The sequence below is a fragment of the Panicum virgatum genome, chromosome 8N, assembly GCF_016808335.1.
Source record: "Panicum virgatum strain AP13 chromosome 8N, P.virgatum_v5, whole genome shotgun sequence".
Classification (NCBI taxonomy): domain Eukaryota; kingdom Viridiplantae; phylum Streptophyta; class Magnoliopsida; order Poales; family Poaceae; genus Panicum; species Panicum virgatum.
Window position 1 is genome coordinate 51,006,787 of NC_053152.1, and position 26,420 is coordinate 51,033,206.

The window sequence follows — 26,420 nt, forward strand, 5'->3', positions numbered from 1 at the left end:
ATGTTAATTTATGGCGATAACAACAGGATAAACTAAGGGTAAGGCTTAGTGTTTATTTTGTGGAAAGCTAATTTTATGCATGGGTTTATTTGAAAGAAATGATTTTCAAAGCAAGTTTTTCGAGTAACACGTAGTGTTGATCCACACAAGATCTAAGTTTTAGGTTGCTACCGGACTCCTCATCCGATGTAGCACACGGCACAACTTCCGAACACCCTTCCAAAACAACTCACGCCAACCCATCCATTCCCAAAAGAAACACCAGTTATGTGACCACACCGTAACTCGCCCAATACCGTGGGCACGGCTATTTGAATAGATTCTTAACTCTGCAGAGGTGTGCAACTTTACCCACAAGCGGGGTACCACAACACGATCACCATAGTGTCGGTGCAGATCCCAACAAAGCCATTACCCACCTTAGTTAGACTTGACTAGCCATCACGGGATCCACCAAGGAGTCATCGACCTATCACCGAGATATAACCGGGGCATAAGTCACACAGAGCATATCCCTTCTCCTTGGTCACCCGTTGCTCTCAGCTCTCCTGATGGTATCAGATTAACTAGTGGGGTTTATGCTAAGCCGTTGCCCATTCAACGGTCGAGTGGTTTGCACGATAGTAGAGTTAGGTGAGATGACACACCAACTTGGTCCTTAGTGGTGACAAGATGGACATCTCCCTATCTTGCTCTGCCACACAGGCACGAGCACACCGTTCGGCAATTAACACAGAAATGCCATCCAACTCGTCTAATTTCATCTTTCGAAATTCCACATCTTCCCCTTCCCACACACTCACACCTCTTCCTTTTATAAAACCAGTTGTATCGTGTTTAAGGTCCTAAGCGTTCTAGCAGCGATTAACATCCAAACAATTCACATTCAGACATTAATCTAGGTGGGCAAGGAATGGTTATAACAAATCAAAGGGGTGGCTATCCAACCATATTTTTAGCACGCAAAACATATATAGTTTTGTAAAACAGGCCAATAGGTTGTGTTTATAAAAACTAGGACAAAACATTCATCAATGGGCGGGATTGAACTTGCCGTCTTCAAAGCCTTCCGGGAGGTCCTGATCGAAGTACTGTCCTTCAGGTTCGGGGTCATGAAACTGATCCTTGTTCGCTTGCTTGCAGTACTGCTCGTCAACGGGTTCTCCCTCGTTCACACCGTGATCTATGATGCATACAAACAAACACACAATCACGAAAAAGAATTAAAGGCTTTATCATTGAGCTCGAATCGGAAACAGTTAAGATATGGAGATAGGGGTAATATTTTTGGGCAGTTTTCTGATGGCATGGCCCAAATTATGTTAGGAGTGGCGTGGTAAAGTTTTAGGACGATCAGAGATTGTTTAGCACATGAAATGATAAGCCGATCGAGTTAAAGGATTAAATCCGGAGCTTTAGGATTAATCGATGATTACTTTATAAATGAGAAGGGCTTAGTTGGGATCGTTAGAGATGTTAGTGTTACTCTAAAAATGAGCTCGACAGAGACTAGGGTCACTGAAAATGATGGTATAATAGTTGGGTGGAATTTAGGAAAAAGAATCAATGGAATCGGAGTTAAATTGGAAAAGATGCGTGGGACGTATGGCTGGCTATTTAAATAATTCCGAAAATGATTAATCCTAAATGGGGGAGGGATTCACATGCACGTGCTAGGCTTTAATCAGGTTGGGCTAATGGCTCGTAGGCTTGGCTGCTGGTTTGGGCTTGGCGATTGGTAAATGGGCTGGTGGAGGGGTTCTTTAGACAAAAGAAAGGAAGGGGAGGCTTTGGGGAAAATCCCCTTTCTTCTTCCTCGTGTCGACAGAATAGGGGATGGGAGGAGGCCGAGGGGGGGCGATGGGGTTGGGGCGCCGGTGCTCCGTGGCGAGGCGGCGGCCGGGAAGTGAGGCAAAAGGGAGAGGGAGCCGAGGGGAGTCTATCTCCCTTATCACCTCGGGCGGAGGCGGCGTGAGGTGGCCTGGCCACAGCGGCGGTCAGAGCTCGGTGATGGCTCCGGTGGCTGCGGTGCTGCAGAGCTTGGGAAGGGAGGGGTGGCGGGGCACGCGGCGGTGGTGATGGCCAGTGAGCGGCGCGGTGAGCCTGAATGGCGTTCGCCCGCGTTTGCGTGTCGCGGAGCGGTGTGTGCGTCGAGGGCGGCGTCCAGGAGCGGGGCGCACACGTGGCCGGTTGCTGTGGCCGACGTCGAGCTTGGCTCGCGCCCCCGCGTCCAGGCGGCACAGGCGGTGGTGCTATTCGTGCACAGTGCGCGAGCGGCGACGGCCAAGCGATGTGACAAGACCGGCAGCGGCGAGCGGCGCACGGTGGCCGCGTGAAGCGCGTGTGCGCGCTCGTGGATGGGAGGGTGGCGGCGAGTGGCTTTGCAGCGGGCGTCGCGGCGCACGGCGTGGCCACGCGGTGCACGTGCGCACGCGCGGGCAGGATGCGTGTTGAGGAGTGGGAGGCGTCGGCGGCGAGCTCGATGAGGCAGAGCTAGCAGGTACAGTGAGGCAGCATGGCGAGGGGAAGCGATGGACATTGGAGCTTGGAGAGAGGAATTAGTGGTGATGGGCCGGCGGCTGGCATGTGGCACTGCTCAGCGGCGACCGGCGTGGTTACCAAGGCGGGGACGTGGGTCTTTGGCGATGGGCAGCACGGCAGCGCAGCAAGCTGCCGAGGCGTGTGATAGCTCGTGAGTGCGCTCGCTGCTGCGGCCACGACGGAGCGTGCGCGAGCGACGAGGTGGGCAAGTAGGCACAACGGTGGGGATGCATGGGATGGGGCAAGCGCAGTCGTCGGCTTTTGCTCAGCGTGCGTGCTCGAGTGCGAGGGGGCCTGGCACGGTGAGTCTGCGAGTGGCATTGGATTCTCTCGAGAGCTCTGCAAGTGTGCAGGTGTGTGCGTTCTGTGCATGGAGAGAAGGATGGAGTGAGATTAGAGAGAGAGAAAATGATTAAGTCAAAGGAGGTTAGGTCGATGGAATTTTGGAATTGAGCTTCAGAATAGTTTTGCAATATTTAGATGAATTTTTTGTATGTTACAAACCTACCCCACTTAGAATGAATCTCATCCTCGAGATTCGACTGGCTCCTAAACAGATGGGGAAATTCCTTCTTCAGAGCATCTTCACGTTCCCATGTAGCTTCTTCTACTCCATGTCTGCTCAACTGAACTCTGCAGATCCGTACTTCGGAGTTTCTTATCCTCCTGGTGACGGTGTCCAAAATCTTCACAGGTACTTCCTGGTACCGAAGGTCTGTCTGTAGATCTATCTCTTCTTCTGGCACATGCACCTTCTCCGGTACTCTCAAACATCTCCTTAGCTGGGACACATGAAACACCGGGTGTATATCCGACATCCCTTCCGGTAGCTCCAGTCGGTATGCTATGGCTCCGACTTTCTTCAGAACTTGGTACAGTCCAATGTACCGAGGGGCCAACTTTCCTTGTACTTGGAATCTCTGGGTTCCTCGAATGGGTGAAACCTTAAGGTAGACGAACTTTCCCGGGTTGAAGCTTATTTCTCGTCTCTTCTTGTCTGTGTAGCTCTTTTGTCAGGACTGGGTTGCTTTTAACTTTTCGCAGATTTCTGCTACTCTTTCTTCTGCTTCCTTTATGAGTGCGGGTCCGACTAGGGCACGCTCTCCAACTTCTGACCACATCAGGGGAGTTCTGCATTTTCTTCCATAGAGAGCCTCGAATGGTGACATGCCTAGGCCCGCTTGATAACTATTGTTGTATGGGAATTCTACATAGGGTAAACTCTGCTCCCAATCCTTGCCATAGGTCAGGACGCATGCTCTCAACATATCCTCCATGATCTGATTTACCCTTTCCATTTGGCCATCCATTTGTGGGTGGTAGGCAGAGCTGAAATCCAATTTGGTGCCCATGGCTTTATGCAAACTTTTCCAAAACCTAGAGGTGAATTGGGTCCCTCTATCGGAAACAATTCTGCTAGGCACACCATGTAACTTTATTATATTTTCCACATAAAGCTTGGCTAGCTTTTCTCCACCGTAATTGGTCCGCACGGGTATGAAATGAGCCGCTTTAGTGAGTCGGTCCACTATTACACATATGGAGTCATGTCCTTTTTGTGTTCTGGGCAAACCTACTACAAAGTCCATTCCTAACTCATCCCATTTCCAAACCGGGATGGGTAGGGGTTGCAACAATCCTGCTGGCTTCTGATGTTCGGCCTTGATCCTTTGACACGTATCACAATGGGCGACAAATCGTGCAATATCCGCCTTCATTCCTTTCCACCAATATTTTTGCTTTAAATCCATATATAACTTGGTGGATCCTGGGTGGATGGAGTAGGCCGAGTTATGGGCTTCATCCATGATTATTTGCCGGAAGTCTCCTTCCTGGGGCACACAAATCCTGTTTTTATACCTTAAGGTTCCCTCATTATCCACTCTAAAATCTGGTGCCTTATTTTCCCCAGTCTACATTCGGATTTCCATCAAGTCCTTGTCTGGACTTTGGTCTTTTCTAATTTTGTCCTCCAGAGTGGGTTGAATGCTCATCGTGTGAATGGAACCTCGAGGGACAATGTACACATTCAATCGTGCAATTTCTTCCTGCAGATGGGCCTCCTTGGGTCCATAAGATTTCCGGCTTAAGGCATCAGCTACCACATTAGCTTTGCCAGGGTGGTAATGAATTTCCACATTATAATCCTTAACTAGTTCTAACCATCTTCTTTGCCTTAAGTTCAAATCTGGCTAGGTGAAAATATACTTCAAACTCTTATGGTTGGTATAGATCTCGCACTTATTTCAAATTAGATAATGCCTCCAAATCTTGAGGGCATGCACTACGGCTGCAAATTCCAGATCATGTGTTGGGTAATTCTACTCATGAGGCCTGAGCTATCGGGAAGCATAAGCTACTACTTTCCCGTCTTGCATGAGGACGCATCCTAATCCTTGTCGGGATGCATCACAATAAATGACGAAATCCCGTTGAATATCCGGTAGGGTCAGCACTGGGGTGGTTGTTAATCTTCTCTTCAATTCTTGAAAACTTCTTTCACATGACTCTGTCCAGTTGAATTTCTTCTCCTTCTTGAGCAGCTCCGTCATGGGCCGGGCTATCTTGGGGAATCCTTCGATGAACCTTCGGTAATACCCAGCTAATCCAAGAAAGTTTCTGATTTCACTAACATTGGTCGGCTGCTGCCAGTTGGAAACTGCTTCGACCTTCTCGGGGTCCACTGCTATTCCTTCCATGGTCAGAATATGACCAAGGAAAGCTACTTTCTCCAGCCAGAATTCACATTTGCTGAATTTAGCATATAGCTTATGTACTCTCAGCTTTTCCAAAACTACCCTCAGATGTTGCTCGTGCTCCTGGACACTCTTCGAGTAAATAAGTATGTCATCGATAAAGACTACGACAAACTTATCTAACTCGTCCATAAACACCTTGTTCATGAGGTTCATGAAATAAGCAGGTGCATTAGTTAATCCAAAAGACATCACGGTGAACTCAAACTGCCCGTAACGGGTGACAAAAGCTGTCTTTGGGATGTCGCTTTCTCTAATATTGAGCTGAAAATATCCTGACCTCAGATCAATCTTGGAGAAGTATTTGGCTCCTTTTAGTTGATCGAAAAGGTCATCAATCCTAGGGAGGGGGTACTTATTCTTGATGGTAACTTCATTCAGCGCCCGGTAATCTACACACAACCTCATACTCCCATCCTTCTTCTTGACAAATAGGACTGGGGCTCCCCAAGGCGACGAGCTTGGCCTGGTGAAGCCAATTCGTTGTAGTTCTTCTAGTTGCTTCTTTAGTTCTGCCAATTCAGAAGATGCCATCCGATAGGGTCTCTTGGCTATAGGAGAGGTTCCAGGGACAAGGTCGATGACAAACTCTATATCGCTATCTGGTGGCATTCCGGGAAGTTCTTCAGGAAAAACATCCGGGTATTCATTTACTACTGGGACTTCGTCCAAGGACTTGGCTTCCATGATAAACACCATTGGGTCAGATCCACTTCCCCGGGTATGGCAGGTCACTCGTACTCCTTCTGGGTTCGTTAGGTGTACCACTTTGTCAGTACAACCTATGAGACCATTGTGTCAGCTTAACCAGTCCATTCCAAGGATCACGTCTATTCCCTTAGACTTAAGTACTACTAGATCTGCTAGAAATTCTACCCCACTTAAATTGATCTTTACCCGTAGACAACCTATTTGACACTTGATGTCACCTCCAGGCGTCTGGGTTAATAGGGGTGTTTTTAGTAGTACTGTAGGTACATTGTGCTTTTCCACAAAACTTGAGGATATGAACGAGTGTGATGCTCCAGAATCAAATAATACCGTTGCAAGAGCTGAGCTGACTAGGTACTCACCGAGCACTACGCCTTGAGCTCCTTGAGGCTCCTGCGCATTGATGTGGTTGACGCGGGCTCGTCCAAATGACTGCTGGGGCTGCCTCATCTGCTGACTGTTGTTGTTGGTGTTGTTGTTGTTGCGGATGGCACCTGATAGAACTGGCCTTGGTCCATTCACCATGTTGGAAAAGGCTGATGTAGCAGTCTTGTTCTTGGCATATGGGCAGTTGGCAATGAAATGCCCTATCTCACGGCAGTTGAAATAGGCCCTAGCATTGCCGTTGTTGGTGGTGACCAGGCTGGCATTGCTCTGCGGGGCCTTCATGATGTTCTGGCTCCTAAACTGTGTGTTAGAGGCCTGTGGGCCTGTCACCTGAGACTGGGTCCTATACTACATTGGGGCCTGATATCTTGGTGCCATATAGCTGGAATTCCTTGGTTTCTGGAAGCGGTCCTGCTGGCGGGTCTTGCTTTCCAGAAACTTGTGCTTGTTATCCCTTCTTTCTTCAGCTTTGGCCCTTTCTGTGAGAATAGCCTTGTTCATCAGAGTGTTGAAGTCGGGGTAGATCTGAGGGGTAAGCAAGGTTCGGAGTTTTGAGTTCAATCCCTTCTTGAACATATCCTGTTTCTTTTCATCATCTATAACTTCATGTGGTGCATACCGGGCCAGATCCATGAACTGATGGGTGTACTCTTCCACCGACATGCTCCCTTGCTGCAGTGCGCGGAACTCATCCGCCTTGTGCTTTATGGTGGCCGATGGGATATGATAGCGGCGGAACTCCTTTACAAATTCCTTCCAAGTGATGGTGGAGGCATCTTCGGCAGCAGCGCAGTAATTCTCCCACCAGGCTAAGGCAGTTCCAGTGAGTTGGTGAGCTGCCAGGAGAACTTTATCTCGATCTTGACATTCGAATGGCTCGAGCTTTCTCTAGATCACACGCAGCTAGTCGTCTACATCCAAGGGGTTGCTGGATCCGGCAAAGGTGGGCGGCTTGGTCCTCAGAAAAGTTGTTAGCTTGTTGTTCATGGTTTGCTCCCGTGACCGCTTGTTAATGAGGGAATTGGCCAGTGTTTCCAGTATGAGGGTCTGGTTGTGTATTATCTGTGCCAGGTCCCCGAGGGGTGGTGGTGGTGGTGGCAGTGGCACTTCTTGATTTTCTCCTCTGTTCTGGCTTACTTCCTGTTCTTCCTGAGGAGGGTTCTGCCCATTAGGCCGTACACCTACATCGGCGGCTGCAGGGGTCCGGTTGCGGGAGGCCCTCGTACCGCTTCGGGAAGCCATCTGTAGATCGGGTACAGTCTTTGTGAGATTGGGATTTAGATCATGTGATGTTTAAGTTGTTTAATTCATATTTTTGAAAAGGGCAGAATCTACCTTCTGCCGAAAAGCACACAAACATAGCAAACAACAAGCACAAACATCTTTATTACTGCAAGGGAGGGTACAACACAGGGACAAGACTGAAATGCGCACTACACGTACGGGTACAGGTTCACACTTAAGGGTACGACTTAAGCCAACGGGGGCTGGGAGGGTACAACACTAGGATGGCTTCGGGCATTCTACTCGCGGGGCGAGCCTTCTTCTGGGGCGGAGTGTGCGAGTAGTCCTTGCTCGCCGTCTTCTAGGTTTCCATTCTCTAATGGTTGCGCCGCAGCTTCTCTCTCAACGGCGGCAGTAGACCCTTCAGGGTTCTCGGGTGGAGCTTGTGGGGTTCCCAAGAGTGGTCCCCATTCTATGACGGGCGTCCCGAGTAGAATATGGTCTTCTCCAATTGCCGGGACTGGTGTGCCACTTCTGGTCCATTCTTGCATACGCCGGTCTCGGGCTTGCCTGAGGCTCTCCTGAGCAACCACTTCACTGCTGACCACGGCTGCGGTTCTTGCCTCGGCTTGGGCTGCTCGGATCCGTTGCAGTCTTACCGCGACCTCTGCTTGCTCGGCTCGATGGGTCTGCTCCCTCAGAATGTTGGCTTGCTCGTCAAAGAGCTGATCTAAGGAGGCTTGGTAAGTAGCCACTTGGTACAGGGGGTCTTCTTCATGGCGGCGCCATTCCAGGCTTCTCATGCGAGCTTCCCAAACTGAGGTCCTGATGGCCGGCGGGAAGAACTTCATTGGTGTGGGGGCGAGGTGTCTTTCAAAAATCCGGCATAGATAGCGGAGTGCCTTCCTGACGGCCAAGGGATAGGATTCTTGGTGCCTAAACCCTGTAGCGGTCACTCGCCATGGCTGGATGTCGGGGTAGCGATCACTTCTGGTGATGACTAGGATCACCCTGCAGCGGAGGGTACCATAGTGCTCGTACTCTCTGCTGTAGTACCTTTGGCATTCCGTAATGCCAAGGCTTTCCAGGGCATTGATCAAGAGGCTAGGGAAGCCAGGTGCAGCTTGACAATTGCCCTGGGTCCATCCTTCCTAAGCCATCTGAAAACAAAGATAGGGTGAACAAATTTTGCACAAGTATTTGGGTACAAAGGGGACACATGGTATTTATTATTACAACATAGTGGGATACAGATTTCATGGATACATGATTATTAGGATAAGGTTCTAGCTTGGAGTGCTACTCCTATCATGGGGACTCTTCCTCGATCCGGATAGGGCGCTTCTTTAGTGGAAGACACTGATCTATCACATCATCTTCGGTCTGAGTACCTCTATCCCAATGGGTTTCTTCGGGTTCTTCTTCTATCCATCCACCTATTCCTCTGCGAGCCTCGTATTCTTGCCATTGGGCTTGGAGAGCGGCCAGGGAATACTCGGCGCGTGTGGCTCTTGTCCGTTGTTCCTCCAGTTCTTGGGTTGCCTTTTCTGCCCTGTGGATTTGTTGCTTCAGTTGTGCCGCCTGTTCATGGTAGAGTTCATCCAGGCCAGTAAGGTAAATGGACAGGTGGGAGACCGTATCTTCCAGGTCTTCTTCTTCTCTTCCGAGTCCTCTCATCCGGGCAATCCATGAGCGTCCTCTTTCTTCAGTAGGTGGGAAAAATCCTATAGAGGTCCGCTGAAGATGATGATTGTAGATCACATGCAGACGTCGCAGGGCTTTACGGGCGGCTTTTCGGTAGGTGTCAGGGAAACGAAAGCCAGTGGTGGAGATGAACCAGCGGTCCACGTCAGGGTAGCGGGTGCTCTTTCCCACGAAGATCATCAGGTCGCACCGAAGAGTGCCCCTAGAGTCGTATTCCCAGTAGACATACTCTGGTGGGTCCACAACTCCGACGCGTTCCAGGCTGAGTACCAATAACTTAGGAAGGCCAAGCTCTGCGTGGCAGATTCCACCACTCTATCCATTGTCAGCCATCTGGAACAGGGCAAGAGTCAATGGTGAGTGTATGAGTGGAAAAAGGATTAAGCAAGGAAAATCCTAATATGGAATGGCTCGAAAAAAAAGGGTCTCGATCTTAGGGTCACGTCCTACGGCCAACATACGGCTTTGATACCACCTGTGAGTGGAAAAATGATTAAGCAAGGAAAGTCCTATTGTGGAACGGCTCGAAAAAAAAGGGTCTCGATCTTAGGGTCATGTCCTACGGCCAACATATGGCTCTGACACCACCTGAAACGTCCCCTCATGAGAGAAGACTTAAAAGTGATATAATATCAGTCCCAGGAGGCTGATAACACTCTTATTACATCAGATGGTACATCACCGTACAACTCTACGCGGAAGTGGGCAGTGAAGCGCCACTATCGCGAGGATAACAACTAACACCCACACAACAATATTAACTACGAAGAGGGGGTCATGAGAGTCTTGCGCCATGCGGAACTTCCTGCGGGTAACCCTATCCATAGGCAAGGTTGGGTGCAGGACGGAACCTCTACTCGACATCTTCGGGAACAAAGTCTGGGTCTTCCTCTGTAAAAATTAAGAATGGGGTGAGTACAAACGTACTCAGCAAGTCCAACCACACCCACGGAGGGGGTATAAACAGAGTATAATGCACATGATAAACTAAGGGGAAGGCTTAGGGTTTATTTTGCGGAAAGGTAATTTTATGTATGGGTTCATTTGAAAGAAAGGATTTTCAAAGCAAGTTTTTTGAGTAACACGTAGTGTTGATCAAGGATTTTCAAAGCAAGTTTATCGAGTAACACGTAGTGTTGATCCTCACAGGATCCAAGTTTTAGGTTGCTACCAGACTCCTCATCCGACGTGGCACACGGCACAACTACCGGACACCCTTCCAAAACAACTCATGCCAACCCATCCATTCCTAGAAGAAACACTAGTTATGTGACCACACCGTAACTCGCCCAATACCGTGGGCATGACTATTCGAATAGATTCTTAACTCTGCAGAGGTGTGCAACTTTACCCACAAGCGGGGTACCACAGCACGATCACCATAGTGTCGGTGTAGATCCCAACAAAGCCATTACCCACCTTAGTTAGACCTAACTAGCCATCACAGGATCCACCAAGGGGTCATCGACCTATCACCGAGGTGTAACCGGGGCATAAGTCACACAGAGCATATCCCTTCTTCTTGGTCACCCGTTGCTCTCAGCTCTCATGATGGCTATCAGATTAACTAGTGGGGTTTATGCTAAGCCGTTGCCCATTCAACGGTCGAGTGGTTTGCACGATAGTAGAGTTAGGTGAGATGACACACCAACTCGGTCCTTAGTGGTGACAAGATGGACATCTCCCTTCCTTGCTCTGCCCCACAGGCACGAGCACACCGTTCGGTAATTCACACAGAAATGCCATCCAACTCGTCTAATTTCATCTTTCGAAATTCCACATTTTCCCCTTCCCACACACTCACACCTCTTCCTTTTATAAAACCAGTTGTATCGTGTTTAAGGTCCTAAGCGTTCTAGCAGCGATTATCGTCCAAACAATTCACATTCAGACATTAATCTAAGGAATGGTTATAACAAATCAAAGGGGTGGCTATCCAACCATGTTTTCAGTAGGCAAAACATATGCTATTTTGTAAAACAGGCCAATAGGTTGTGTTTATAAAAACTAGGACAAAACATGCATCAAAGGGCGGGATTGAACTTGCCGTCTTCAAAGCCTTCCGGGAGGTCCTGATCGAAGTACTGTCCCTCGGGTTTGGGGTCGCGGAACTGATCCTCATTCGCTTTCTCGCAGTGCTACTCGTCGCCGGGTTCTCCCTCGTTCACACCGTGATCTATGATGCATACAAACAAACACACAATCAAGAAAAAGAATTAAAGGCTTTATCATTGAGCTCGAATCGGAAACAGTTAAGATATGGATATAGGGGTAATATTTTTGGGCGGTTTTCTAACGGCATTTCCAAAATTAAGTTAGGAGTGGCGTGGTAAAGTTTCAGGTTGATCGGAGATTGTTTGGCGCATGAAATGATAAGTCGATCGAGTTAAAGGATTAAATCCGGAGCTTTAGGATTAATCGGTGATTACTTTATAAATGAGAAGGGCTTAGTTGGGATCGTTAGAGATGTTAGTGCTACTCTTAAAATGAGCTCAACAGAGACTAGGGTCACTAAAAATGATGGTATAATAGTTGGGTGGAATTTAGGAAAAAGAATCAATGGAATCGGAGTTAAATTGGAAAAGATACGTGGGACGTATGGCTGGCTGTTTAAATAATTCCGAAAATGATTAATCCTAAATGGGGGAGGGATTCACATGCACGTGCTAGGCTTTAATCAGGTTGGGCTAATGGCTCGTAGGCTTGGCTGCTGGTTTGGGCTTGGCGATTGGTAAATGGGCTGGTGGAGGGGTTCTTTAGACAAAAGAAAGGAAGGGGAGGCTTTGGGGAAAATCCCCTTTCTTCTTCCTCGTGTCGACAGAATAGGGGACGGGAGGAGGCCGAGCGGGGGCGGTGGGGTTGGGGCGCCGGTGCTCCGGGGCGAGGCGGCGGCCGGGAAGTGAGGCCAAAGGGAGAGGGAGCCGAGGGGAGTCTATCCCCCTACTCACCTCGGGCGAAGGCGGCGTGAGGTGGCCAGGCCCCGGAGGCGGCCAGAGCTCCGCGATGGCTCTGGTGGCTGTGGTGCTGCAGAGCTTGGGAAGGGGAGGTGGCGGCCGGAATGGCTTGGTGGTGGTGGAGAGCAGCTCTAGGACTCTATTTATAGGCCGGGGAAGGGAGGGGTGGCGGCGCGGCGCGGCGAGCCTTAATGGCGTTCGGCCGTGTTTGCGTGCCGCGGAGCGGTGTGTGCATCGAGGGCGGGGTCCAGGAGCGGGGCACGCACGTGGCCGGTTGCTGTGGCCGACGTCGAGCTTGGCTCGCGTCCCCGCGTCGAGGCGGCACAGGCGGGGGCGCTATTCGCGCACAGTGCGCGTACGGCGGCGTGAGCGGCGACGGCCAGGCGATGTGACAAGGCCGGCAGCGGCGACGGGAGGGTGGCGGCGAGCGGCTTGGCAGCGGGCGTCGCGGCAGGCATCGCGGCGCACGGTGTGGCCACGTGGAGTGCATGTGCACGCATGGGCAGGGAGCGTGTTGAGGCGTGGGAGGCGTCGACGGCGAGCGCGACGAGGCGGAGCTAGCAGGTACAATGAGGCAGCACGGCGAGGGGCAGCGATGGATAGTGGAGCTTGGAGAGAGGAATTAGTGGTAATGGGCCGGCAGCTAGCAGGCGGCACTGCTCGGCGACGACCGGCGTGGTCTCCGAGGCGGGGACGCGGGTCTCCGGCAATGGGCGGCAAGGCAGCGCAGCAAGCTGCCGAGGCGTGCGACAGCTCGTGAGTGCGCTCGCTGCTGCGGCCACGATGGAGTGTGTGCGAGCAACGAGGTGGGCAAGTGGGAACAATAGTAGGGATGCATGGGATGGGGCGAGCGCGGTCGTCGGCTTTTGCTCAGTGTGCGTGCTCGAGTGTGAGGGGGCCTGGCACAGTGAGTCTGCGAGTGGCATTGGATTCTCTCGAGAGCTCTGTAAGTGTGCAGGTGTGTGCGTGCTGTGCATGGAGAGAAGGATCGTGTGAGATTAGAGAGAGAGAGGATGATTAAGTCAAAGGAGGTTAGGTCGATGGAATTTTGGAATTGAGCTTCAGAATAGTTTTGCATTATTTAGATGAATTTTTGGGATGTTACAGGCAGCCTCCTCTGGCCGGGCGGCCTCAGGTAGCTGGGCGGCCATGAAGTCCGCACGCGCGGTGACTGGTGGAAGAACCCTCAAGGATTGAGCCTGCTCGACTATTTGGTTCGTCGGTGGAGAGCCGAAGCGAGGTGGAAGGTCGTCGTCGGAGTCCGGCGAGTATGTTGCCGTGGTCCCCGTTGTGCCGGAGAAGAGGACGAGATCCTTTGACGAGGAGCAGTGGGAAGCCATGGCTAGGGTTTGAGAAGGTGTGGGAGAGAGTTGAGTTCCTCTTCTCTTTAAGAAGAGAGGTCCAACTCTATCCACTCAACGTTGGCCTAAACTCGTGGATCGGTAACCTCTTTTACGAAATTCGAAGAGAGGTGGCCAAGCGAGAGGGAGATACGACCGAGCGGCCACGGCGTGGAGGCCGGGCGGCCTTCCCAGGCCGGGCGCCTGAGATGGACGGGCAGTCACCCTAGGCCGGGCGGCCTACTTTAGGGGGCCGGGCAACCAGGCTTGTGCCGGCCTGCCACGCCAACCCTGGGTTGGCAGCCCAGGTGTCGGTTTTGCCCTTCTAGAAGCATCCGATCCTCGATTTCTTGTGGAAACTGCATCACGTTAATATTTTTGATTTGGTGGAAGCAAAAGATGTGATTAGACAGAAAAGTAGAGAAAGCATGGTGTTGTACACGGCTTATTTAAGGTCTAAGCTGGACCATGGCCGTAGGATCATGCCAGATCATGCAGCTCGTAGACGTCCACTTCTTCGAGCTGCGGCATTTCGGGCTCTAGAAAAACCTTAAGACGCTGACCATTCACCTTGAAGACTCTTCCATCATCATCCTGGAGGGTGATGGCACCATGATCAGCGGCGCCTAGGACTATAAATGGTCCTTCCCACTTGCTTCTAAGCTTTCCATGACCAAACAAACGAACACGGGAGTTGAAGAGTAAAACTTTGTCTCCCGGTTTGAAGGTCTTGATCTTGATCCGCTTATCATGCCATCTCTTAGTTCTTTCCTTATAGAGCTTGGAGCTGTGGTAAGCCTTCTCCCTCCATTCCTCCAATTCCGCGAGTTGGATCTGATGCCTAAATCTAGCTGATTAGAGATCCATGTTCCACTTCCTTATTGCCCAGTGCGATTTAAATTCCAATTCGATAGGGAGGTGACAAGTCTTACCGTACACCATTTGATATGGTGTCATGCCAATGGGAGTTTTATACGCTGTGCGGTACGCCCAAAGAGCGTCGGGTAGCTTGGGTACCCAATCTTTTCCCATAGCTGTGACCGTCTTTTGGAGGATATTCTTAATTTGTTTGTTAGACGTCTCAGATTGGCCACTTGTCTGAGGATGGTAAGGAGTGGCAACACGGTGGTCCACACCGAGTTCAGCGAGGGCTCTCTTGAATCTTTTATCAATGAAATGTGATCCCCCGTCACTGATGATGACCCTTGGCACACCAAAACGAGGAAAGATGGTGTCATAAAATATTCGTATGGAATGTTTTGAGTTTGCCGCAGGGCATGGCAGAGCTTCTACCCATTTTGAGACATAGTCCACTGCGACAAGGATATATTCCATATCTCCACACTTATGAAAGGGACCCATGAAATCTATGCCCCACACATCAAAGACATCTAGCTGAAGGTTGCTAGTGAGTGGCATAGAATCGCGATGGTTTATGTTCCCTTGGTGCTGGCACCTTGCACACCTGCGAACGAACTCCTTGGCATCTTGATACATGGTTGGCCAGTAGAAACCACTTTGCCAAATTTTTGCATGAGTTCGGTAGGCCCCATAATGTCCTGCGTAAGGGGATGCGTGACATCGATCCAGGACCTGTGGAACTTCGCAGGCGAGAATACAGCGATGGAGAAGACCATCTGCACAGAATTTGTATAGGTAGGGGTCATCCCAAAGATAGAAACGGCTATCGTGGGCCAATTTCCTCTTATCGCTTCCTTCAGGGACATACCCAGATACCATATAATTGACCAGATCTTCATACCATGGACTGGATGATGTGACCTTTAGGAGCATATCATCTCTCATGTAATCATCGATCGGTAAGGGCGATGTTTCTTGAAACTCCATTCGTGAGAGATGATCTGTAACTGAATTTTCTACTCCCTTTTTATCTCTGATTTCGATGTCGAACTCTTGAAGTACCTGGATCCACCGAATCAAACGGGGCTTTGCATCTTTCTTAGTGAGGAGGTACTTGAGAGCAGAATGATCTGAGTAAATGATAACCTTAGCCCCCACTAAGTATGATCTGAACTTATCAATAGCAAAGACAACCGCTAGAAGCTCCTTCTCGCTGGTGGAGTAGTTCAGCTACAGGCCAGTGAGCATTTTGCTCACATAGGATATAGTGTGATGCTTCCTATCCTTTGTCTGGCCCAAAACGGCTCCTACAGCATAGTCGCTGGCATCGCACATGATTCGAGGGGTGCGTTCCAGTCGGGTGGCTGTATGATGGGTGCTGAGACAAGTGCCTTTTTCAAGGTGTTAAAGGATTCAAGGCATGCCTCGTTGAAGACAAAGGGTGTGTCCTTGGCCAAGAGATTGGTCAGGGGTCGGGCAATGTAGGAGAAGTTTACTGGAGGCGGTAGCTGCTCTATGACTTCAACCTTAGCACGGTCTATCTCTATGCCTCTCTCTGACACCATGTGTCCCAAAACGATTCCTTCTCTAACCATGAACTGGCATTTCTCCCAGTTTAGGACAAGATCGACTTCTTTACACCTTTGGAGAACTTTTTCAAGGTTCGCCAAACATCCATCAAAAGTCTTGCCATAAACGGAGAAATCGTCCATAAAGACTTCCATTATGTCTTCTATGAAGTCAGAGAAGATGGCCATCATACAACGCTAGAAGGATGCTGGAGCGTTACAAAGCCTGAACGACATTCGTCGATAGGCAAACGTGCCATAAGGACACGTAAAGGTGGTCTTACTCTGGTCATCCGGGTGAATGGGGATCTGGTGATAGCCAGAGTAGCCATCGAGGTAGCAAAAGAAGGAGTGGTTAGCTAGTCTTTCAAGCATCTCATCAATGAAAGGGAGTGGAAAATGGCCCTTCTTTGTGGCGGCATTGAGTTTTCGGTAATCAATGCACATCCGCCACCCAGTGACCGTGCGCTGAGGAATTAGCTCGTTGTTCTGGTTCTGGACTACAGTCATGCCTCCCTTCTTAGGCACAACTTGCACAGGACTGACCCACTCACTGTCTTGGACAGGGTAGATGATCCCCGCGTGAAGGAGTTTAAGAACCTCCTTTTTGACTACTTCTCTCATCGCATTATTTAATCGGCGCTGAGGCTCCCATGTTGGCCGATGGTCGGTCTCTATGGGAATGCGATGGGTGCACAGACTCGGACTGATTCCTTTCAGATCTTGGAGGGAGTATCCAAGCACTGATCTATACTTCTCCAAGAGCGAAATTAATCACCGGCTCTCACTCTCAGTCAGCTTATCACTGATGATAGCCGGTTGTCCGGGTTACTGTTGAGGAATACGTACTTCAGGCCAGGCGGTAGAGTTTTAAGCTCGATTTTCGGAGGTCGGGCCGCAAAGATTCACCCAGTTTTTCAAACTCTTGTAGCTCGTCTACCATACTGAAGTCGTCAGCCTCTTCCTCAAGGCTTTGTTGATCCTCCTCCATCTCCAGTGAATTACTATTCACTTCGTCCAGGGGATCAACCTCTGGCTTAGCTTCTGCCCTGGTGTTGAGGGATCGACTTATGCCAATTCTCATTACTTCCTTCCCAAATTGGAATTTCAGCAGCCCAGGGGTGATGGAGTGAATCAGGGAGGCTATAGGGGTCCCTACCAATATCAGTGGTGTGGGTCCTTCGGGCAGATCAAAGACGTGAAAGTCCAGATATATGCGTTTATCTCGCAAGACAACAGGTATGACGCGAATGACTCCGTGGTTTGCCAACAATCCTCGATGTTTTAACTTTAAGAGAATGTCGGACTTGGATCGTGGGTGAGTAGGGAAATAGATGTCAACAACATGTTTGGGAATGATGTTGACTCCAACCCTCGGGTTATAGACGATGTCTTGTAGGAGCATGTCATTTACATAGCCCTTGATGAGAGAAGGTTCTTGATAGAGTCTGATAACTTGGGTATCCAACCTTCTTTCTTCTAGCCAATCCTGATTGATCACAGCTGTAAGCCAGAGCAGGTCTTCCCTCATTTGACATGAGTCTTGAGGAAAATGATAGGGACGAGGGGAAGACCGGTCGATGCATTGGTTATCTTGGGTTTGCTGAGAGGCCTTCCCAAAATCCTTGAACAACTCGTCTTCAAACGAGAAAGGTGGAACCAATGGAGGAATCGTCAGAGGCAAATCCTTCCTCACAGGTTCCTCTGACGGGGCTGGTTCGGGGATTTCTTCAATCCTGAGAGATGGATGGGGTGATGAAGAGGGATCTGAAGAGTCTATTTCTTTGATGTGGCAGCTAATCTGAGGTTGATCTTGAGTGTTCTTACACTTAAGATCATCGGAAGCTTTTTCAAGAATTCTGCTAAGGACTTTTTGCCCTTCCGATGGGGTCAAGTGCATGAACGATCCTCCCGAGGCTAAATCCAGGTATACACCATCGGCATATGAGAGGCCTCTGGCGAAATGCTGCAAAAGCATGGATTCTGACACTTCCAAGTCAGGACCACTAGAAGCTAGGTCCGTTAAGCGTATCCAGGCTGCCGCCAATGTCTCTTTGTCTTGCTGGCGAAAATATAGGACTTTGCAACGAAGATCGATGGTCTGATTTGGCGGGAAGAAATGTAGACAAAACTTCATTTTCAACTTCTCCCAACTCCCTTCCACCTTGTCTACAGTTCTGGAGTACCATGTTTTAGCGTCTCCTGTCAAGGAGAACGGGAAGAGTAACCAACGAAGGGTTTCTCCAGACATTCCCAGAATAACAAGACAACTGCACAGTTGCTCGAATTCACGAAGGTGTAGATAGGGACTCTCTGAGTCTAATCCTGCAAAGGATTGATCCCGAACCATGGCTACCAAGCCAGGGCGTAGTTGATAGCCTGAGGTGGTGATGGGTGTAGAAGATGATGGACGCTCCATATCTTTGCCCTTTGGAGCGAGTGACTGATAGATAGGAGCGGAATCCATTTATGGTACAGTGGAGAAAGTGTATGGTGGTGGTAGTGTAATGAGAGATAGGACGGCCTTGGTTCTGTATGGATATAGCTACCGTTCCCCGGCAATGGCACCAGAAAAGCTTCTTGGCATTCCTTAGCCTATCAGATATAGATCCGCAAGCGCACAGATACGCGTTGTAGCCTTTCACCCGAAGGAGTATCCCAGGGTATCGAAATCCACGAGGAACGAGGAGTATACCCGTATACAGAGCAAGAACAGAACTAGCGAAACTAGCTATGTGGAGACTTTAGACGGGAGAGCAGGTTCTCCACCAGAATTATGTCAAGGAGCTTTACTACGCGTACAGAAATCTAGTCTTGTCACGAGAACTTAGACACCAAACCTGTAGCACCACTGCCAGGCACCAGAGTGCTGATAACCCAGCCGAGAGAGGCGGGTACTACAGTATTCGGCTATGCGTCGGCGAGACTATCCGGATGACGGGGCGGATTACAGAGGCCTCTGGAGCTGTTCACCAAAAGAGGCTACCGGCCAGAGCTGCGTGGGATAGCTGACTCACCAAGGAAAACTCTAACTATAGATCTCGTCGAATCTACAATAAAAAAGCTTACTACTAACTAGTTATAAGCCAATCAGTATGCAAAGACTATATAGCTAAGCTATAAGTATGCACGAGGTACCCGTAAACGGACAAGAATAAATGCTATGTAAGAAAGTAAGGTAACAATGAAATAATAAAGACAAAGCATAAGGAACTTTACTCAATCCTGAATATGAATAACCTTCCTCTGAGATTACAAGCTCGGGGTCGAAGGGCGACTTCACTCCTTCACTTGCACCCCGCTACTCTCCTTGGAACAAGAGAGGACTCCTCCACAAGCTTGAGGAAGCTTCACTTCTCCACTAACACTACACACACACCTTTGAATGGAACACCCAAGAGAGAGGGCTATTCTAATAATTCACCACACACTCTCCAAGTGAATGAGAGGGGCTATTTATAGCCTTGTAGAGGTAGGGGGTAGTTTGGCTGCCACTCCTCTTTGTGGATAAGGTAGTTACGACGGTTGGAGGAGGATGAGCTTGGCCGGGCGGACAAGCTAGGCCGAGCGGCTAGGGATGGCTGGACGGCTAGCCCCTATCCCCCTCTCATCCTTTCGATACTCCATGGACGGTGTAGATCTTCCCTCAGTGGCGGTTTCGACAGTTAACGTCCGAAGATGTGCTTTCTCCCACGGATTGGAGATGTGGCGATCTTTCCGATGTCCACGTGGACACTCTCCCAGGAAATCACGCGGATCGATGACGTGGACAACATGTACAGCTCTCAGGAGGAAACTGAGCCTGAGCTGGGCCCCTGGCCTGGCCGGGCGGCCAAGTGGGGCCGGGCGGCCATGGTTGGCGTGCCGGCCAGGGGTGGCTGGCCCTTCGGCCCTGCCTTCCCCTGGATTGCCTCCTTTTGCTATGTGTTGCTCCTGTTTTGTCCTACATTCAAATATTTCACCAAAATTCGTGGAATTAGTGAAATTATATGAATTTTGCATAGAGGAACATCTCAAATCATGAAATGTTGATGGTCGGAACTGGTTATAACGACCGTCAACACCTGGCTGCCACACCAAAGATGGTGCGGCAATGCCACGCCTAAAGTTTTCTAGTGCATATGTTATATGTGTAGCGGTGTTAAAAACAATCTGACTATATGAAACATGACTAGAGCCTGATTGAGATATTTTAGCATGAAGAACGTGTAAAGATAGATATCAATCTAAGTCTAGACTGTAGATAACCGAGTAACTGACGAACATGTACCGTACAAGCTAGATCACAAGAACGCCATCAAGCACCAACTAGCCCTAACAAGTGATAATTCGAGCCAATTAGAGCAGCATGGCACTTACTTGAAAACTTTGATGGTGTTACTAACCTGAGGATTAGAGAAGATGATCACCCCATAAGTGGGGATGCCAATATATAGATAATATCATGGGCCACATGGGCCTCTAGTATATGGGCCTTAACACCCCCCTTCAAATTCAAGGTGGAAGTGAAGGATCTGAAATATTGAGTTTGATCAAGTGAAGTCGATGCTGCTCTTGAGTTTGTGCTTTAGTAAAGAAATCTGCCACTTGCAGTTCAGATGGCATATACTGAAGAGCAATTGTATTCTAATTACAATGAGACCGAGCAAAGAAGGCATCAACACCAGTATGTTTTGTAAGTTCATGCCTCACATGATCATTGACAATTTTGATGGCACTAGTATTGTCAAATAGGAGGGTTGTAGGAGCATCACATGAAACACCAAAATCTGCCAACGACCATCGAAGCCACACAATTTCTGAAGTGGTAGTGGCAAGTGCTCGAAGTTTTGCCTCTGGAACGAGATACAACAGCTTGTTTATTTGATTTCCAGGCAATAGGAGATGATCCCAAAAGAATGCAATAACCAGTAACAGACTAACGACCGACGCACAACGGTCAGAACGGGCCACGGCGACGGTAGGATGGGGCCCACGACGGTCCGCGGCAACGAGGAGAGTGGCTGCGACGGGCAGCCGAGAGAAGTCCGCGCGACGGAATGCCGTGACGGGCCACGCGACGGACAGCCGCAACGAGCGGCAGACGGACAACTGTAACGGAATCCCAAGGGGAAAAATGGATCTTGGGTGGATTAGTTAGGATAATCCAAACCCTAATCCTTGCTATTATTCCATGTTACTAACCTGAGGATTAGAGAAGATGATCACCCCATAAGTGGGGATGCTAATATATAGATAATATCATTCATTGGTCACATGGGCCTCTAGTATATAGGCCTTAATAGATGGCAGGGGAGACGATGCCCATTAAAAATTAATGTGGGTTGATGATCAACCTTCTTTTTGCTATGTTACATGAGTGTATTTATAACCTAGACATGACTTGAGATATAAGAAAATACTCCTTTACCCTAAGGCTTCCTGACTAACTAGACTCAAATATGTGAAGTAAGATACGTAGAGAGATATGAATATCTCCCGGGCATTGCTGGCTGTTCCGACCCTACTTCAAAGAAGGACTCATTAGGGTGCTGCTTTTCCTCCTTGTCCGGCCGGTGACGGGCCATGTCAAGAACTAGTGTCAACAGTGTTCCATCCAGCTTTATAAACACGATGCAACATCTATTGATGCATTTTACTTGAGAAGTGTTTATGGTGGATGCATAGTTAGGAAAGACAATTGAAGAAACTTAGAGCTATAGTGCAAAATAAGGCTAGGGTCTAGAGTTGTGTCGCTGAGGCATGGATCTTAAGAGCTATCACACTTCTCAAGCAAGTACTTGGCAAAGAAGGCCAATAGTAGGGTCTTCTACAGTCATCAACTAGAGTTAATAGAGATGAACTTATTTCTGATATACATGTATAATAGTATAGAAGAAATGGATAAATATTTGGAGTAGACCATCTGAATTTTGCATCAGTACAACATTGTTGCCTCGTACCTTATCGAGGAAATGTCCCAAGTCTTTTGACAAAAGAACAGTGTAAATATATTTGACATTCACTACTAGAAAACGGGCCTTCGGTCCAGCACAAAAGTACTAGTTGCCATATCACCCGGTACTAATACATGCATCAGTACCGGTTGCAACGGCCACAGGTACTTTTAGCTCGGACCAATGGATCAAGGTGGCTAGGGAGAACTTTTGGTACCGGGTGATGGCACAGTCCGGTACCAATGATCAAGAATTGGCACCGGGTCGTTTCACAGCCCGGGACCAATCTGCATGCTGATTTTTGGCACCGGTGAAAACTATCAACCGGTACCAATGGCCGATCTCTCGCTCTAGATATTGATTTTTGGCACCGGTGAAAACTATCAACCGGTACCGATGGCCGATCTCTCGCTCCAGAAATTTGTAAGTCGCTGCTGCCGACTCCTCTCTTATCCTCATCTCTCTCGCTACCTTATCCTCTAGAGAGCCGGCCCGTGGGGCGCGCGGGCCGCTGTGCTGCCGCCGCCACCACCACCACTGCATAGGAGCACGGGCAACCGGCCTCCGCCGCCTCTGCGGGCAACCGGCGGGAGCCGGCCGTGGGAGCAGCCGTGGGGCGCAGGCACGCGGGAGCCGTGCCGCCCAGGCTCGCCAACGGCCTCGCCGTCGTCGTGCCTCAAGCAACCCAAGGGTCAGTGGAGCCATGGCGAAGCCTAGCGGCGGCGGCGGCCTCCTGGACCTGGAGGGGCAGTACGCCTTCCTCCTCGACCGCCGCGCCGGTGCGCTCGCGGCCCTCCTCTGCTTCCTCTGCTGGGCCGCCAGCGGTGCCCTCACCTCCCGCCTCGGCTTCTCCGTTGGATGGAAGGTAGGGATTGTGACATATTTTGCAGATAAAGGAGACGAAGGTCACCCGGCTCTGCCACGAGAAGACCGTCCTGGCCGTGAACTGCATATGGATCATTTGGATTTGTCCTCGCCGTGAACTGCATATGGATCATTTGGATTTTCAGTACTGCTATGAACTGCATGCATGCTACGACTGGTATGCATGACTTGAAAATTGAAATTCTTCAGAGCTTGGATTGAGATGTATATGTGCCTTGCCCCTGTAATCGGCGACAATTTGTATCATTTCTCTACTACTAGTATGCTGATTTGGTACTATGTGGAATTGTATCGAGTGTATTGATCTTGTACTTGATTCTTTGAATGATTTGTGAGATTTATAGAATTTGTATCGATTGATTTAATATTTTGTGGTTGATTCTTCGAAAGAGATTAGAACCGGAGAGGATACAGGAACGGGAGAGATTCAACGGGAGAGACAGCTGTTGGTGGTACCGGTTGGTCTTTCCAACCGGTACCAATGGATGCTTAAGGCACCGGGTGAAAAACCCGGTGTCCTAGACCGAGGCCAATGGTCTCGGTTGGCGGGTACCGGTTGCAAAACCGGTACCTACGGGTGTTTTCGACTGGTTCTCATGGGTTATTTTCTAGTAGTGATTCTACGCTGCGACGGATTATTGTCTGGCCCTAACTTCCGCATTCATGCAAAGGTTCCACAGCCATTAATGGTTGGTGAATATTTTGCTAGCCATGTAGTACGACTGGAGGCATGTGTGGATTCTTTCCTCCCATTGAAGACATGAGCATATTTTCTAGGTAGCACGTACGGCTGTCATCTTCGTTATAAATTATAGTTCGTAAATTTTGACTAATAAGTTGTCTTTCTAAAAAAAGGATAAGGATATAAAAATTCAAATCAGACATAAGGTCTAAACAATAATGAATATAAATTATAATTATAAAGTTTTTAAAATAAAACAAGCTTATCAAAATTAGTGCCTAAATACTAAATATTTAAACGGCGTATGATTTGAAACGGAGGGAGCAGAAAACAATGTGAAAATGTGGTGCCGGTCCAAACCAAGCAATGACTGGATGCTCCTGTATCTATTTATACTCATTGTACCCACGTATTACGCCACGTTATCTCCCTCATAAACTAGAAGGCAGTTTTGTAGAATTGTAATCCGATAACTGGCCACGATGCCGAGGACTAGTTTCCCTGTAGCTCCAGTGCTGATTGCTGTGCTTCTGGCGCTAGTCTGCCGGCGGGCAGCGACTGCGAGCAGCTATGGCACAGACCGCATCGAGCGGCTGCCCGGACAGCCGGCGGACTTCCCGATGTACTCATGGTACGTCACGGTGGAGGAGACGGCCGGGCGGGCGCGCGCTGTTCTACTGGCTCCAGGAGGTGCCGCCGGAGGCCCAGCCGGCGCCTCTCGTGCTGTGGGCCTGTGGCTGAACGGCGGGCCAGGGTGCTCGTCGGTGGCGTACGGCGCCTCCGAGGAGCGGGGCGCGTTCCGCATCCGGCCCGACGGCGCAACGCTCTTCCTCAACGAGTACAGGTTGAACAGAGGTACGTATGCTGCTGGCTAATTGCCCCTGGCTCTGAGCTTGATTATGCTGGACACGACTGTAATTCTGTGAATAATGGCTGCTGCATGCAGCGGCTAATATACTGTTCCTGGACTCGCCGGCCGGCGTGGGGTTCTCCTACACCGACACCACCGCCGACCTTTACACCTCTGGCGACAACAGAACAGGTAAGCAGCTAGCGTACGTCGTGTTCTTCTACAACTACATATGTCGATCCACAGCTTCAGAACCAACAGTTGATTTGCGAAAATGTCGCAGCTCATGAAGTGTTAGATAACTAGGCAATTTTCGATATATTTTAAGTCTAAATATTACTAACAATTTCATGGCATAAATGAGTAATAATGTGTGAATAAGATATGTGCATATGTTCATGTTATTTTCTCTAATAAGCATGAACAAAAAGTTAAACCAGAATAGGTTTAAAGTGTACCCCAAGGCGGGACCAGTACCAGAGGCACCGGTTGCGCCGTTACCAGCTGGAATAGACATGCTATTCGAGTAGTCTTGCCTGAAGTAGCCGAACGATGTCGATGCAGGAAGAGGTTCGCAGTGCAGTCCCACGAACGGTCACCAGGAAGCAGACGAAGTAGTCATTCGTTCAGGCCGGGAAGTAGACGAAGTAGTCGTTCGTTCACGCCGGAAAGTAGACGAAGTAGTCGTTCAGGGAGCGAGCAGTCGCGTCAAGACGCTCCCCAAAAACCTGATTGCCCGCGTCCCGTGCAGGACCTTCAGCGAGCAGAGGTTCCGGAGGCCTGCTCTTGCTAGAGCTGTGCGCGCAGCGCAAGCGATGGGAACGGCAGAAAGCAGCAAAGGGAGAAGGGAGAGGTCTCCTAAGCAAGAGTACCTGAAGCAAGTGCTGAAGTGCGTGAGGATGAGAGGAGAAAGGGGTGGTTTATATAGGCGTGGAGGTGCCTCAGGTTCAACGAATCTGGACGTCGTAAAGAGCTTTGATGAGCGGCAGTTACTGGTGAATTCACAGCCATTAGTTACCAGTAATGGTCAAGGTTTGATTAGAAGAGAAATGCACCTTATACACGGAATGAGCCCTTTTCACAAAGGTTCTCTTCTCTCAGTCAGACTTTAGTTTGTTTCACCATCCTACTTCACGGGATCTCCGATCACATAGGACAGGTTTCCACTATAGAATGACTCACGTGGGTCTCAAGCCCAATTCCATAGATGCATTGTCTATCACATTTTGTGAAAGACCCTTTGTATACTGATCTGCCAGATTTTAAGCCGTCTGAACGTAGTCCAGGGCTATAACTCCGGAGTTTCTCAATTTTCTGACAGATTTCAACCGCCTTTTCACATGTCTAGATGACTTCATGTTATCCTTTGAACTGTTCACCTTGACAATCACCGTTATTGTCACAGTTCATTAGAATTGTCGGTATCGGTTTTTCAACTATCGGCAAGTCCATAAGAAGCTCACGAAGCCACTCAGCCTTAACAGTGGCGGTATCTAATGCTGTGAGTTCTGCTTTCATAGTTGACCTCGTTAAGATGGTCTGCTTCCAAGACTTCCAGGAAATAGCTCCACCACCAAGTGTAAACACATATCCACTTGTGGCCTTTATCTCATCAGCATCAGAAATCCAGTTTGAATCATTATACCCTTCTAGTACCCTTGGGTACCCGGTGTAGTGAATTCTATAGTTCATTGTCCCCCTTAGATAGCGCATTACTCTTTCAAGAGCCTTCCAATGATCATTTCCCGGGTTTGAAACAAACCGGCTCAGTTTGCTTACAGCAAACGAGATGTCAAGTCTTGTAGCACTAGCTAAATACATCAATGAACCAATGATCTGAGAATATTTCAGCTGATCTCGCATTATCCTTTTGTTCTTCCTAAGAATTAAACTGGCATCGTATGGTGTTGAGACAGGTTTATAGTCTCTATAACCAAAGTGACTGAACACCTTCTCCACATAGTGAGACTGTGTAAGAATCACCCCACCATTGCTCTCTTTTACCAGCTTTATATTAAGGA

General features: G+C 49.2%; 1 protein-coding gene across 1 annotated transcript; it reads left to right on the forward strand.

Moving 5' to 3' along the window:
• Window positions 1-24,031: 24,031 nt before the first annotated feature.
• On the forward strand, window positions 24,032-24,705 carry LOC120685246 (serine carboxypeptidase 2-like). The gene is made up of 3 exons (XM_039967054.1): window positions 24,032-24,404; window positions 24,496-24,591; window positions 24,683-24,705. Exons 1-3 carry the CDS (start codon window positions 24,032-24,034, stop codon window positions 24,703-24,705), a joined length of 492 nt encoding a protein of 163 aa, XP_039822988.1.
• The last annotated feature ends 1,715 nt before the right edge of the window (window positions 24,706-26,420 follow it).

Bases quoted from the DNA above. Each gene is read 5' to 3' on its own strand.
- LOC120685246 (XM_039967054.1), top strand. From the start codon at position 24,032: ATGCCGAGGACTAGTTTCCCTGTAGCTCCAGTGCTGATTGCTGTGCTT. The intron at 24,405-24,495 runs GTACGTATGCTG...TGCTGCATGCAG, and splicing joins CGAGTACAGGTTGAACAGAG to CGGCTAATATACTGTTCCTG. The intron at 24,592-24,682 runs GTAAGCAGCTAG...AAAATGTCGCAG, and splicing joins CTCTGGCGACAACAGAACAG to CTCATGAAGTGTTAGATAAC.